We start from the raw sequence: 16,355 nt of genomic DNA on the forward strand, positions 1-16,355 counted from the left end.
AAAACCAATTTTGACTGGAACCATAAAGCATGTGTTCACCAATTAAATTACACCAATATATTATTATAATACCTTTGAAATGCCTTTCAGACCAATAAATAAAAAAGGACAAATTCAAATTAAAAAGTCAACTTTTTATTACCAAAAAAAAATAGAAATTAAATAAAAGTCACAACATGGATTTAAAAAAAAATGTGCAGTCAAGTTTCTCTCTCCTTTAAAAAAAAAAAAAAAGCTTCCTAGGAATGATATCATGCCAGTAAATCCCTACAGAACAGTTCCAGTTTGGCAACAAGCAGTCAGTCCATCATTCACATTTGTACTCAAGACAGCAGGCCAGGGCGTTTCAGAACCCATCTGAATTCCACCCTGCAACGTGCCCCTCGTCCTCTGAGAAAGAGCACCTGGACAGAGGTCAAAATTCAGAAGGGTCTTAGCATTGTCATTTCACCTCGTGTCTTGAAGCACTTCCTGAAAACTGATTGTGCCTTGAAATTTACCTGTAAAACAACGCATAATTCCACCCCTTTGGCAGATGTGTAAACTAAGAGGCTGGAAGGGCCCCAGAGGCAAGAAAAGGACCAGGAGAGTTGACAGGGAATCTCCCTCTCCGTGTGTCATCTCAAAGTGTCTCTCACTTGTAACTCCATGGAAATGAACCAAGCATCCCTTCCTGATAAGGGGTGTCACAGGGCTTTATTGGGAAGGTGCTTCTAAGGGCTTCTCCTTCTACATGACAGTTTTTCCTTGCAAGACCAGCCGGCATCTCACCTATAAGCAGAGGATGTCAGTAGAATGTGAGAGCTGAGTAGGCTCTTGAGCGATTAACCCACTCACCTTCGCTGATAAGAAAACAGCTCCCACAACACAGCAGCTCTATCAGCAGACTAGGATGAAACTCTGTGAATGGAGGGCACTGGTTCCCCCCGCCCCCCCCCCCGTAATAATCTACTACCTTTAAGTATATTGACAAAGTGGACCATACTGGTATTTGGGAGAAGGGAAGGGGAGGGGTTAGGAGAATAGAATAACTTTCCTTAATTCACATATAATTAGAATGATGGGAAATACTTAACAGAAGGAAAAAAATCCCATCAACCAGTAGGTGTCTGTTATACCTAAGTCACGTGGACTGAGACAGATGAGGCAGCAGTGGTGTGGCCGCAGGACCTAGTCACAAAAGCTTGCATTCAAGGAGGTAAAGGAGATGGAGGCTCGGAAACTGCAAATTGCCTTCCGTACACCTCACACCCCCAGACACAAATGGTAATCTATAGATTTTTCTCCCTTTTAGCCTCTACTGGAGTTCAGGAAGGTGACAGAACACAGCAATCTCCTTAAAGATAGAGCAATGTCTTCCTAAAGTAAGTGTTCTTGGTGCTTTAATGTGAATTCTATTTTTTTTTTCTTCCCAAGATATCCTCCTCTCTCTCTAAGGGGCCATCAGAAGGTGGCCAACTTGGAGTAAGGATTTTGATTTACATAAGCCAGTGGATTCCAAGATCATCCCAGCAGGGCCATTCATTTCAGCCCCAGATCCTCAAGGTGCCCACCTTGAGAATGACATCATCGCTAATCTGAGAGTTTAGAAACTAAATAGCTAGCTTAAATGTCTTTAAGAATCCTTTCACACTTTTTTTCCCTGCCTCCTCCAAAGCTATCTGGAATGGCTCCTATGAAAACGTTACTCTTCTCGAAGCTTCTTCCTGACCCACTCTGTTCTTTCAACACCTTGTCCAATGGATCGATGGAATTTGCCTTCTCCCCAAAGTACAGGAGTTCATGTCAGAGTTCAGAACCATGAGACAGAATGCTTAAAACACTTTCTGTCAGACTTTCTTTTCTTCATCCACATCTCCTACCTACATACTAACTCCTAGAAGCAAGCTCATTGGCTGTGAGGATTCCACACTGGTGGATGGGGAGAGTGTCCACTACCAGTGAGCAATGCCAGCAGCTGCACCAGGTACCCTCCCTGGAGACGGTGGGCGGTACAGATCTCATGAGAGCATCCATGCAGGCGAGAACCCAAGAGGCAGGTTTCCAGTTACTATTGAGATACTTTTTAACAAATGACAAGCTGCCCCTTGCTGGTGTACCTCACCTTGCATTTGACTGAGCGAAGCCCACAGGGGTCCTGTGCTCTGTCATACCCAACATCTGTGGCTGGACACGGCCATCTTCTCCTTGCCCACCTTCATAGAAGGCAGACATCCGGAAAGAGAAAGCAGAGCGCCAGAAAATTACCTTGCCTTGATTCTGTCTCCTTAGCAGAGTTCAAAACATTCTCCCTCCCCCATTCGAGGTCATGGGGCAAACTAGCAGTACCCCACTGTGGCATGAATGAGTTAACACAGGCCCCGTGGGATTCTTGAACCTAATGCCCAGGGCTCAGTTAGGTCAAGGACGACAGCTACACGGCATGAGTGCAATTGCTTCCACTCCTCTTTCCATGGCAGCCGTGCATGCTCCATCACACCATTCCCTCACATATGCGCCTGGGCCACTCATCTCAGCACACAGCGCAGACATTACCAACCGATCACCAATTCAAAGTCAGATTGCTGCAATCTCCCCAGACCTGCAGTCAGACCAAGTTTGCTAATGGAAGAGAGGGAACAAGCTCTTCAGACTCATCCGAAGCAGATGGTCCTAGTCCTTCTGCCCCCTCTAAGTATTTTGGGTGTCCCCTCCCTTTTATACTCCTCCACACTAAGTGCTGGCCAACACCACCTTGCCTGGACAGCTGGTTCTCCACAAGGCGACATATGCACATGCCAATTCGAACCCATATTCTAACTGGCAGTTGGGAGAACTGGCAGAGGACCACTTCTCCCTTTCAGCTGCTGGCTCCACGCTGCAAACCTGACCAAGCCAGACGGCGCCAGTCCTTTTCCAGTCTGCTGTCATGACCAGCAAAGAGATACCCATCCTGTCCACCCAAGTCCCGCTGCCTCTCCTCCCTGGTCCCCACCCACCCACTCTGGTCCCCACGCCCTGCGGGGCTAGTCGAGCTTGCTGCAGATCTCCAGCGCTTGCTTGTACACCTGAGTCACGTCGTCCATGTCTGTGAGGAGGGAGAAGCTGCTGTCCGCCAGCCGGTTCCGGTGCCGCTTCGGGTACTGGGGTCGGGGCCTGTTGTGCAGCGCCTCAAAGTCCTGCAGCTGAAGGAAGTTTTCGGCAGAGACACAGCTTCGGATGCGCTGGCGGGCAGGGCGGTTCTCCTGCAAATCCAACAAGTCGAAAGAGTCACTGGACAGGACACTGTCGTCACTGATGATGCTGGAGGGGCGGCTGTAGCTCCGGGAGAGGCCATCGGCGGGGACACCGGGTGTCGACAAGGATTCCAGTGTGGGCACTTGGGGGCTGGCGAGGGCAGGGTCTGTGGCACCTGCTGAGTACTTACTGCTGTGTTTCAAGATGCCCTTTCTCCGGCAGGACAGGCTGTAAGAAGTCCCCCTGGTTGGGTCTGGGGGACTAGGGGAAGGGAGGCCACTGCCCATCATGTCATGACTGTCCAGCAGCTCTGAAGACTCACTGCGCTCTGGGGATGAGTAGTAACCAGACTCTCTCTGCTGGGTCTTTTTCAAGATTCCTTTCTTGGGCATTGTGGCTGACTGCTTGGGACTGAGTTTCCCTGGCACATCTGTCTCAGGGGAGCTGGGGAGGGGGATGCCAGTTCGGCACAAGTCCGGCTCCATTTTAAAAGGAGACGGTAAGGTGGGACCGACGATGCCTCCGATGAAACCGGCGCTGTGAGAGCGATGCTCACTGTTGCCGCGTTTCTTCAGGATGCCCTTGGGTCTCTTGGAACTCAGCTTAGATGGACTTTCGGGTACCAAGTCCTGACTGGACTGGGCAAAGTCATTCTCTTTCTTAGACTTCTTCAGTGACCGCTGCCGCTCCAGCATGACCTCAGAGGCTCCAGGTTTCACCGGGCCTTTCATTTTGGCTTCGGCCTCAGCCTGTATCCCAGAGGAGCGGTGGTGCCAGTCAATGATCCGCGCCAGGAGCGGGGACTCGGAGTCGGGAAGGGCATCGCAGTCACAGACGCTGCTCTTGTAACCCCAGTTCACCCACCAGTGGTTGGCAATGTCCTCGATGGTGGCCCGACGATCCGGGTTCACCATCAGCATCCACCGAATGAGACCTCGAGCATCTAAGGGACAAGAGACAAAAAGAATCAGGCGAGGATGGCAGGATAACTCTCTCGGAGTGGCTTGAGACGAGCTCCCTTCAGGGAAAAAAAAAAAAAAAGCCCAGTATTTGGGAGGCAGAGGTAGGAGGATCACTGTGAGTTCAAGGCCAGCTTGGGACTACAGAGTTCCAGGTCAGCCTGGGCTAGAGTGAGACCCTATCTTGATAAAAAGAAAATGAACCCAAAGCTCTGTTCCGGCCTCACAATGGAGCGGGAAGGCAATGACTGGGAGACTAGAGGTCAAAAGCATAACCAAATTCCGGAGCTCAGGCCCCATCCTAGCTGGCTTTCTGAGAAGTACTTCTCTCTCCATCATCATGCATCTTCATAAAGCACAGAAGGCCATGTCCCTTGGAAAGCACCAAACTGAACCCCACTATCGTTTTTGGTGGACATCACTTTCCCCAAACAGAAAACCGCTGTCCTTCAGTGTTCCTCTCATTAACGGGGAGCCCTCAGGCCACTTGGAAAAAGTCCTGGAGGCAGAGAAGGAGAGGAGCTCACCTGTGCCAGGTGAGGTACTTGTCTGACATATCTGGGCAATGAGACAGCCATCCCCATGGTTGGCCTTACCCTCGAGGTCTTGGGCAGGTTCTAAGAGCCATACTCAGAGAGCACCCCACCCCCATGCCTGCCTGACAGAAGCTGTATCAGTATCCAGTGCTCAATGAGCTGTCAGGTCCAAGAGCTGACCTGCATCTGCTACCTAGCCCTCCACAACCTGTCTGAAAACAATCCCCGTGGTACTCCTGAAAAAGACCAGGATGATTAATCATGAAGTTTGGAAGTTTGTTGCCACTAGTTAGGTACTGAGTCAAATAAGGCCACTGAATAAACCACCCTGGAAGTTCTCAAGCTTAATGGAAAAAAATTATATATAATATATATATTAAATATTATGTATATAATATATATAATTATATATATATTAATAGACAGACATGTACCCCCCCCAACCTACTCACTAAACTTGTTTGTAATGCCCAAATCAGTCCTTGTAGCTCTCTTGAGCCTCTCTGAAGTAGGTATGAAGTACATGTGCTGGAGGTCTGGTTTTAGCTCTGACTCGTAAGAAGCCCTTTCTCAGTCCACTTGGCACTGCACCTCACATTTAAAATGGCCCCAGACACACAGCAGAAACACTGTCTCAGGTTCAAAGTGCAAGAAGGCTGTGAAGTGCCTCTTGGAGAAAATATGGTGAGATAATCCAGACCAAAGGTGTCTATTCAATAAGGTGTCTTTAAACATAAGAAAGCAAGATGATCGGAGGCCTACAGGAATCTTATACCTTATGCTTCCCCTAGAAGCAATGGCTCAGTGTTCACTCAGTCCATGTCTCCAGTAACCTTATATAGCAACTAGTTATGAATAATAAGCGCTAACTGTGTGTGTGTGCATATATGAAGGCCTGGGCTAACTACATTCCACACCGGCCACCTGCATACACTCTTTGCTGTACACACATGATGTTCTTCCAGGAAGAGATGGAACTTATGACCTAGGTTGCTATGACCAACAGAGCATGCCAAAGATAACAGCACTTCCCAAGCAGTCGACAGGAACATCTGGTAGCTTCTCCCCCACCTTAGAGCCTCGAGCTGCCACGTTAAAGTCCAGGCTCTCTTGCTTTCTCAGCCATGTTTATTGCTGCTCTATTCACAATGCATAAGAAATGTAGTCATCCTAGATGCCCATCTAAAAGCAAGAAGTCCAGGCCCTGTTCTAGAACAAGAGGCACCTCAAGGAGACAACCCACATGGGACAGGAACTGAAGGCGGGGGGTGGGGGGCACTGGCCCTAGCAGCAGCTCTGACTGCTAAGTAGAAGGAACTTCAAGCAAGACTAGAAGCACTCTACCCAACCCAGAGAGCTGAGCAATACGTGCCCATGCTGGTGTTTAAGCCACTGGGTCTGTCTAGGGGGTGGCATAGTTATTATACAACAAGAAAGTATTTAATAGTGTCTGTGATCTATAGTTTGGCCCTGGGACACAGTGGTGACAATGTCAGAACAGAGGTCACCCTCATGGCCCTTATCTAGTGAGGGGGAATGGTATGTTGACATGGTCTGTAAGGGACTTCATATAATAATACATCCTCTTCCCAAAGTTTTTATTTATTTATTTATTTCAATTTTATTTGAGCAAGACACAGAATTGGCACCCCAGGACCTTAGCCACTGCAATCAAACTCCAGACTCTTGTGTCACCTTGTGGGTATGTGCGACCTTGCACGCTTGCCTCGCCTTTGTGCATCTGGCTTATGTGGGATCTGGAGAGTTAAACACGGGTCCTTAGGCTTCACAGGCACACGCCTTAACCATTAGGCCACCTCCTCAGCCCTCTTCCCAAAGGTTTAAAGTGAAGGAAAACTGGCTTGCACTAGCTTACATAGCAAGCAAAACAGCCCCCATGGGTAGTCCGATGGGACATCTACTCTGAAGGCCATGTGGAGAAAACCTCCTAACCAGTGAACCTTCCCAAGGTTTGGGAGATGGCTCAGTGGATAAAGCGCTTGCATAGCGAGCATGAGGACCCAAGTTTGATCCCCATCACTCCTGTAAAACGCTGGGTATGGCAGCCCTGTCGTGATCCCAGCACTGAGGAGGTATAGGCGAAAGGATCCCAGGGCCCCGCTGGCTAGCTTGTCTAGACCAAGTAGTAAGCTCTGGGATATAGGAGAGATCCTGCCTCAGCGGGGCGTGGTGGTGTGTTCCTGCAGTCCCAGCTACTGGGGAGGCCGAGGGGGGAGGATCACTTGAATCCAGGAGTTCTGGGCTGCAGTGAGCTATGCCAATCCGGTGTCTGCACTAAGTTCGACATGAATATGGTGAACTCCGGGGAGGTGGGAGGGGTGCCACCAGGTTGCCTCAGGAAGGGTGAACTGACTCAGGTTGGAGAGATCCAGCCTCAGTCAATTAAGTGAAGTGTGAATTAGTAAGATTCCCAATGCTGACCTGTGGCCACCACATGCATACACGCTTATGCACACTCATGCAACAGAAAGAAAGGAAAAAAGGGGAAAAAAAAGCTTTTCCGAGGAGGATTTTTCTGGAAAAAAAATGGGTAAGGAAACATCTGAGTAAGTCAAGCTCTCTCCCCTCTGCCCCTTTCTTCCCCAGGACACGCACCTGAAGGCTGTGTGGGCTCCCGGTACTCTCCGCTGCTGATCTGCCGAATGAGGTTTTTGTGATCAAAGCCGTCGAAGGGCATTGTTCCATAAACAAGAGTGTAAAGCAACACTCCCAGGGCCCAGCTGTCCACCTGGAGCAGAGAAACAGGACACATCGGAGCTGAGACGTGGGCTCCCAGAGGTCTTTCAGCCATCCGCACCACTGCTTGTGAGCAGTCACCCATAGAGCCCCCAGAAACTGAATTCAGCACCTGGCAGACAGGTTCCCACCACAGCCTGACAGCTGATAGCAGTGCAGCTGCAGCTGTGGGGAGCGGGCCTGGCCCAGTGAAGAGCTTTCTGAAGTAGCTTATCTTCTTTGATCCTCACCACGCCTCGGGAAGCAGGTAGGGCCTGGATTACTTCCTGCCCCACATGACAGATGAGAATTGAATGGTGAGGCACAAGGCCGTTGGCCAGTTTTGCTGGAAGCAGCACCGCCACCCCCCATCCAGGTGATGGAGGTGACACTTTGTTCCTCAGGCAGGAATCAATTCCTTCCTGAACCTTCCTCAAATGGATGGGTGGGGGGCGGAGGGGGGAATTCCAAAGTCAAATCTCAAAAGAGTCAGACAGACAAGAAACACACACACACACACAAAGAAAAAAAATAGAGAATTGTGGGTACAATACAGAATGTTTGGGATGAGATTAACTGTAGCGTGCATTCACCCATCTTGAGCAAGCAACGCCTTGGCCCACTGCAGCTGTGTAGAAATTGTATGTCCAACACTGCTGGAGCCTCTGGTTTTTACAGAGAAGCCAACATTTTCCATAAAATCTCCTGGTTACTACATTTTGTTCTCTGTGTGTGTGTATAATAGAATCTCCCGGTTATTACATTTTGTTCTGTGTGTGTGTGTGACACACACACACACACATATTTTAAATAATGGCAAAGGTGGCCAACTGAAGCACTTCTTCTGGCCAGGCTGGAGACTGCCAGCTTGTATCCTCAGACACAGACTGTCAAAGACCAAAGAAGAACTCATTGTGTACAATTAATTTGCAGTGTTGGGTTTCAACAATTCTGTAAATTGAATCCTGTGGGCCTCCCTTATATTCATATTTTTCAGAGTTTTTTTTTTTTCTAGTTTAATTGGCAGAGACACATGGCATTTTTCTCTTCACCCCTAGCCCTGCCCCTAAATACTCTCAGAAAAGATAAATATTTGGAAGAAAACATTTCCACACACAGAGCAGTTGCTATTTAAAGGCTGCTGAGTGGATGAACTTCTCTGGCAAGAGAATCATCTTCTTACAAGAGAACAAGCACTAATTCACAGTGTTTTCCTGTGTGCATGCCTTCCAGTGTCCCTGAAAGCCTTCGAAGGCAGGTACAAAGAGTTCTCATGAAAGAGAAGATACCCACTAAAATGGATTTCCTTGGTTCAATATATGTCTTTCACAAATACATATATAAAAAAAAAAGATAGTCACTGAAGAATAAGGGGGCCATTCTGTCTTAATATAACAGGAAAACAATGAATGTCTAAATCCAAGGTCATTATTAAATATAGTACACTTGCATAAAACAAGATATTACTGACCATTATAAATCATGTTTTTAATATAAATTTGAAAGATACCGCAGCATAATGTTAACATAGACACACATACAAATGTGTATGTGTCACAGTGGATATCTGCTCCTTACTAACTTGGCCTCAACTGTTTCGAGATCAATTATTTCTAAAATGGAGGGATTTGCCTTGAAAAAATCTCAAATGGGAGTCACTAAGTGATAGTTTCCTGGTGGGGGACAATGGCAAATTTTCTTCACTTTTTTTTATTAGTTAAAAAAAAATCCTCAATCCAGTGCTTGCTTCCCTCCCTTCTTCAACCTCCAGCTCCCCAAACCACCAAGTCAGCAGCCTGCTCACCTCTGGCCCTCGGTAAGGCCTCCCGTTGACAATTTCAGGAGATGCATAGAGTGGGCTCCCGCAAAATGTCTGCAAGAATTTGTCCTTCTGGTACAGGTTGGAAAGCCCGAAGTCAGCAATCTGCAAAGACAAGCAAGGCCCACAGAGAGTGGTTAGGGCTGCCAAGGACCACTCACTCCACACCACCCTGATCAGACAAGTGACGAGATAATGGGTCATCACTGCACTGCCTCTGTGGTCTTGAGTCTTCACAGGGGTACCACTTGCACAACTGGGTCATGCTTCCCCACTGCCACAGGCAGTACCCACGACCAGCTCTGCTTTGCCCATGCATGCATTTTGTATAGACTCTCTACTTAACCTTCAATTTTGCCTCGCCCAACATATCAGTTGCTCTCTTTGTTGCTGTGACTAAATACCCAACCAGAAGCAACTTAAAGGAAGGCTTGCCTTGGCTCGCAGTTCGAGGGATATAGTCCGCCACCATGGAGAAAGCGTGGTGGCTGGTGGCTGGTGACAGAAGCCATGGGTCACACCGTGTCCCCAGTCAGGAAGCAGAATCCACGAAAAGCGGATGCCAGCCACAAAACCTCAATGCCAACCCCTAATAATCTACTTCTTCTGCTAAAGTTACACCTTCTGAAGGTTCCACAACCATCCAGAAACGGAGCTAACAATCCGGAGGACAAGTGCTCAAACACGTGACCCACAGAGGGCATCTCACATTCAAATGACAATACCAACTATTCAAAACCTTTGAACAGGAATGCATGTCTCCCCATAGCCTGAGCTATTTTTCATTAAGTTTGCAACTGAAGTTTCCCCAGCAGCCTGCTGGAGGAGTTGTCCCTGGGGGTTGGGGGGGAGCAGAACTTTTAAGTGTATAAAGAGCCAGTTGGAGCTCTCACTGTTCATGTTGGCTGGCAGTTGCCTGTTGTCTCTCTGCTATGGATCTATGGAAGTGAGCCAGCTTCTTCTGCCATGATGGAGTTTCTCCTTAAATCTGTAAGGCTAAAATAAACCCTTCCCTCCCATAAGCTGCTTCAGGTCAGATGTTTGTCCCGGCAATGAAAGGGTAACTGCAACAACAAGAAATAACTTGCAAAAACTGGGCACACCAGGGCCTGTAGCCACTGCAAATGAACTCCAGACGTATGTGCCCCTTATGCATCTGACTTATATGGGTCCTAGGGAACTGAACCTGGGTCCTTTGGCTTTGCAGGCAAATGTCTTAACCCCTAAGCCATCTCTCCAGCATCCCCCCCCCCTTTTTTTTTTTGCTATTTTGTGATAGGATCTCACTAAAATTTCCAGGCTGACCTTGAATTAGCCCTGTAGCCCAGGCAGGCTTTGGTCTTGCCTCTTGAGGGGCCTATGCCATGAACCCTGGCTAAGGGACAGCTACTGTGTTAACTGTTCATTTAAAAATTTTCCATCTATGTCTTACTTAAAACCACACTGCACTGACACGGGTATGCACATCACTCTGCAGTAAATCCTGACCCTAAAAGACACTACCACCTTCGTGCACTTTGCCTGTGTGTTTCAGCCAGAATATTTCAGCCTAAACTCTGCCATGAGCCATGAGCCATGTGCGTATGATTCAGAAGATCCACTGAACAACTCTGAGCCTCATCTTACTCTCCAGAAAAAGGAAACTCACGATCCCCACCCATTCTGGCTGATAGCCTTATTATGAGAGCAATAAGAAAAAGAGAAAATCAAGATGAGATGATGAATGTAAACGGCTTCACGGCCTACATGTTCTGTGTAAACACGACCCCAGCTTGCTTCTGTCATGTTTCACACTGTTTGGAATTATTCTTTTTTTGAAGGGTCTTGTGTGCTGACCTGTTTGTTTGTTAGTTTTTGTGGTAGAGTCTCACTCTACCTCAGGCTGGAATTCACTATGTAGTCTCAGGGTAGCCTCGAACTCACGGCAATCCTCCTACCTCTGCCTCCCGAGTGCTGGGATTAAAGACGTGCGCCACCACGCCCGGCTGTGCACTACCCTTTACAGCAACACTTACATATGCATACGCCATATATGCACATGCATAGATAGGCATCTGTACACACTATAGGGACACATATGTACACGTTCCTTCTCGACCAGACTCCGAGTCCCCCGAGGTGGTTGAGGGGTTTTGCATCTTCCCCTCATCTTTGTCCATCCCCTGCTTACACCTGCCCCCCACCAAGAAACGCTCACCCCCAGAACAGACATTTATATTTTGAAGGAAAAAAAAAAAAGCCTTGTAAGCTGAGCTGCTGTGGATTGTGGATTCTACCACTGCCAACCTGACTTCCATCTGTCGGTTAGAAATGGCCTGGATGAGCCACATGCAGAGAGCAGCGTGGCCTGAATACCAGCGAGGCTGTTTTCAATGAAGCCCCGAGAACAAGCCCATGTTGTCGAAGGTGTCTCTGAATGAATGGAATGTCATTGAAAGCAGCTGGTGTACAACCACCCTCAGAACAAGGCATTCCCAGGGCTCAGATTGCACTTAATTGCTCCGAATTCCACTTGCGTATCAAGGCCCCTCACTCACTCCCTCTCAGGAAGTTGGTGGGAAGCTTTATGGAGTGTGCCCTTGTCAATCAGAGGAATGGGATGGAATGGCTGCAGCTCTGGGGCAGAGCTCAAAGACAGCAGAAAAGAAATATACTCGCAGAAGCCATCAGTGCCATCTGGGGAGTGCTGGGGGCTTCCACACACACACATGCGCACGGGCACACTCAATCTGGGAGTCTCGGCCAGGCTGGGCATCCTGGCTCTCCGCGCAGCCATTCTGGGGAAGAGTGTTTATGTTACGGTCCACTCCCATCCTCACAGACTGATGGTTATCAGCCTCTCCCAGTAAAACTGTCATTGCCACAGACAAGATTAATAGAAATCTAGATTAGCCCACGTTCTTGGCACTTGAATGGAAAAGCAGTATTAATCAACACACAGAGAGAGACAGAGCTCTCAAAACCTAAGCCATTTAAAAGTGGGCTTTGGCTCTAAAATTTAAAGCTGTGTGGGGCTCATATCAACTTTTGCTAAGTGGAGAGATGTCACTGGATATAAATCCTGTCAGAAGCCTCAGTCTCCTTATCTACAAAGTTGGGATAAAAAGAATCTACCCCCAGCAGTGGTATGGTGAAGATAAAGTATATAAAATGTATATAAAAGTAATTGTACAGAATCAGAACTAAATAAATATTTGCCTTTAAAACCAGGTAAGTAATGTGTCTGAGGTGAGATTGGTGTTTATCCCAAAGCCTGTGATCTCATATTAGGGAATGAAGAGAGAAGTTCAAGGTGCCAAATAGTCCAAGAAGTAAATTAATTCAAATCACAAAATGAAGAATTTATTCTTTTCAGTCCTTTGAAATGAGCCAGGGAGAAGATCTCAGAGGAGCCACACGAGTCTCACGGGTCATCTCCATGCTTATCAAAGAGGACAGGCCTTGGGTTGGGGTGACAGCTCGTACCACCCACCAACACCAAGCTAGAATTGAATAGTGCCATTTAGTTTCTGTTGTGTTTACTTTTGAGCTTATCTTCTGTTCATGGCACTGGTTTTCCACCGAAGGCCAACAATTGAAGGCTTCTTTTTTCAAACAAACACCATTTTAGATAGTGGTGGGGACGAAATAAAAATGCTAAGTCAAACAGCCTAGAAAAAGGCAAAAATCCACAAAAACAGAAGGAAAAACCTGAGATCTGTGAACTATTAAATTCAAACATAAGCAAAAAAGAACAAACACAGCTTCAAATTGATTTCTAGGCAAAAGAGCCCCGAGCCGTGCTAGTCCTGACTTCTGCTTTGGGATGAAACAGCTTTGAAGGTCGGGGTCCTAATAGTTGCTTAGATCACAAAGGGAAACAGGCACACAGACAGCTGTCTAGTGTCGGTGTGACTGGACATGAACTGTGTGTCCAGGTGACAAGGAAATCACCGTGCCTCGCAGCTCTTGGTGGGCACATTGGTGAGCTTTTGAGAAAGGGACCTGGCTGGTGTTTTTGTTGCTGCTGATCTCCCCCACGTTGGGTCAGAAATCCCTCTGTCTCCTTACTGCACTCTGTGCTTCAGCCTTGACTCTCAACAGGCCTTGGAGAAGGCAACAAAGCACATGTCTTTAATTTGGTTAATTTTTGTTACTACCCATCCTTTCTAGAAGTGTGCCCCGCTAAGTGAAAATCCAAGTTAAGAAGATCAATTAGGAAGTGATCATTCACACGTCAGAGGGATTAACCCCTCGGATGAGCCTCGAAGACATGTTTGACTTGAAACAAGCCAGGCACTAAAAGATACCCATTGTCTGATTCGATTTATATCAAGTGTAGATAAATTCATAGAAACAACATGGGAAGGTGGTGGTTGCCAGGGGATGGAGGGAGGGGTTAGTGAAGAGTGAGCACTTCATGGGTGTGAACATCTAGGAGGGGAAAATGAGTGTGGCCCACCAAAGAGTATGTGGTGGTTGCAAAATGCTGAACACCCTGACTGTCTCTTGTGCTGTATACCCAAGAACAGTAAGCTTTAGGTTACATTATGCATATTTTGGGAACATAAAACAAAAGGATTAACCCCAAGGTCACTGTGAATAAATGAGCTCACCTGGGGATAAAGGAAGTATGAGCTTATTGATTTCAACTGTTACTGTAAAGGGAAGTCGACGCCATGATAAGAATCAAGAATGTCTGACAGTCCCTTGTGTCTAAGAGGAAGTGCAGTGCAACAGACTTACAAGTCAAGAGGACCTGAGGCTAACCTTGGCCTGGTCACAGCTGGGTAAGTGGTGGACCTCCCAAGTCACTCAATGTTCTCATCTGCAAAATGGCCCAAGCGGTTAAGGCACTTGCTTGCAAAGCCAGATGGCCTGTGTTCAATTCACTAATACCCACACAAATCTCTCTTTCTCCTTACAAATAAATAAAAATATTTTTTAAAAAAAGTTTTAAAAGATGGACGTGGTGGCACATGCCTTTAATCCCAGCACGTGGGAGGCAGAGGTAGGAGGATCGCCATGAGTTCAAGGCCACCCTGTAGACTGCATAGTGAATTCCAGGTCAGCCTGAGCTAAAGTGAGACTCTACCTCAAACTCCCCCCCGCCAAAAAAAAATTAAAGCTGCTTGGGAGGACTGGAGACTCCCTGAATTACACCCATCTGAGACACTGTATATATGGCACACTCAAGAGCTGAAAGTCCTAGGAGCCACTGCCCACTACAGAACCAGGAGATATGATGGTCACCCATAAATACAACAGACTGGAGGGATGGCTTAGTGGTTAAGGCGTTTGCCTGCAAAGCCAAAGGAGAACCAGAACCAGGAGATATGATGGTCACCCATAAATACAACAGACTGGAAGGATGGCTTAGTGGTTAAGGCGTTTGCCTGCAAAGCCAAAGGACCCAAGTTCGATTCCCCAGGACCCACATTAGCCAGATGCACAAGGGGTGCACATGTCTGGAGTTCACGTGCAGTGGCTGGCGTGCCCGTTCTGTCTCTCTCTCTATCTCTCTCTTACTCTCTATCAAATAAATAAATAAAATATTTTTAAAAAACCAGATATGTCCAAGGTGAGTGGCAGTATCTTAGAATGTTTTTTAAAAAAAAGGGAGGGGGAGGTTTAAGACCTGAGTTCAAATCCTAGCCTTACCTCTTTTTACCAGTTCTAGTCGGAGTCATGTATGTTGGTCAATACCACCTCACTCCTGCCTGGCCCATGGACCAGCAGCATCAGTGTCACTTGGGGACCTCTTAGAAAGCTCAGGCCCCACCCTAGACCCACTGAATGGAAATCTGCAGGATAACAAGAACCCGGGATTCACTGCGAATCAACTTCCTAACGAAACCTGCAAAATGTGGCTAACAGTGGCCGGTAGTCTGCCCACGAGGGCTGGCAGGAAATCAAATGACATGAGACACAGTGAGTGCCCTATCCGTCACTGTCACTCATCCTGTGACCAGCGGACAGCAGGCCTACAGCAGCATGGCTCCCACACTCTGACTTCTCCGAGTGTCAGCTGCTATGACAGTTTTTATTGTCAACTCGACAGGGCCCACAGTCCCCTGTGAGGGGTTCTGTGGATTGGGCTGACAGGCAGGAAGACCCGCCCTCACTGTAGGCCATGGGTTGAGGTCCTGGGACATACGAAAAAGAGAGAGCTGAGCAGAAGCCGTCCATCGCTTTCTGCTTCCTTGCTGTGACTTGAATGGGACCAACTCTGCTTCAGGCTCCAGTTCTGCGCCTTCCCTGCCATGGTGGAGGGACACCTGAAATAAACACCCCCCCCCCATGGCTTTTTAAAAATATTTCTTAAGGTATTTATTTATTTATTTATTTATGAGAGAGAATGGGCATGCCAGGGCCTCCAGCCATTGCAAATGAACTCCAGATGCATGCACCACCTTGTGCATCTGGCTTATGTGGGTCCTGGGGAATCAAACCTGGGTCCTTTGTCTTTGTAGGTGAGTGCCTTAACTGCCAAGCCAGCTCTCCAGCCACTCCCCTGTGATTTTTTTTTTTGGGGGGGGGTCAGGTATTTTGTCCCAGCAACAAGAGGCTGGGCCACCGAATTGCAACAGTGTTATGAAAGCCATTGTCGGATTTGGTGGGTAAGACAACAGCCGCACTGCTATGAGCCAGGCACGGATCTGAAAGCCCCGTGTATACTGGCGTATGAGGTTCTCACAACCACCTGAGGAGAAAGGTATCATTATCATCCATCCAGATTCCAGGCCTGGACTGGCCAAATGACTTGTCTCGGGAGTTGGTGGCCCTCCTTCACCAACTGAGCTCCACATCACAGCGATTTATGGTTCACAGGAAATGGGCTTTCTATAACTCCAGGAAGACAGCAAGTCCATACAGGAAGACACACTCGTTTGCTCCTTTCCAGCCTTGGAGTTCATTGCTGTGGCTTTACTCAGGACAGTCTCACTCCCATGCAGTTGGGAAACCAAGTCAGAGGATGGACCAACGAGCAGAAGGGAGTGGACCTGCTTTCACGTCCAGAAGATCTAAACTCACACAGCCTCTCAAGAGACCAGCAATGACCAACCAGGAGAAATCTGGGGACTCTCTCCATGGAGGGCCCCACAAGGG

General features: G+C 47.7%; 1 protein-coding gene across 2 annotated transcripts in view; it reads right to left on the reverse strand.

Annotated features, from left to right (window-relative positions):
* Positions 1-1,381: 1,381 nt before the first annotated feature.
* Positions 1,382-16,355, reverse strand: part of Nuak1 (NUAK family kinase 1) — a 76,485-nt gene continuing 61,511 nt past the window's right edge. For both annotated transcript variants that reach the window (XM_045151960.1, XM_004650236.2), the window contains exons 5-7: positions 9,252-9,371; positions 7,328-7,460; positions 1,382-4,159 (exon numbers count right to left, since the gene is read on the reverse strand). In XM_045151960.1, coding sequence (XP_045007895.1) covers positions 3,006-4,159; positions 7,328-7,460; positions 9,252-9,371 — 1,407 coding nt within the window. In that variant the 3' untranslated portion in view covers positions 1,382-3,005. The remainder of the gene's footprint in view (positions 4,160-7,327; positions 7,461-9,251; positions 9,372-16,355) is intronic.

This window comes from Jaculus jaculus, chromosome 6 (genome assembly GCF_020740685.1).
Source record: "Jaculus jaculus isolate mJacJac1 chromosome 6, mJacJac1.mat.Y.cur, whole genome shotgun sequence".
Taxonomy (NCBI): domain Eukaryota; kingdom Metazoa; phylum Chordata; class Mammalia; order Rodentia; family Dipodidae; genus Jaculus; species Jaculus jaculus.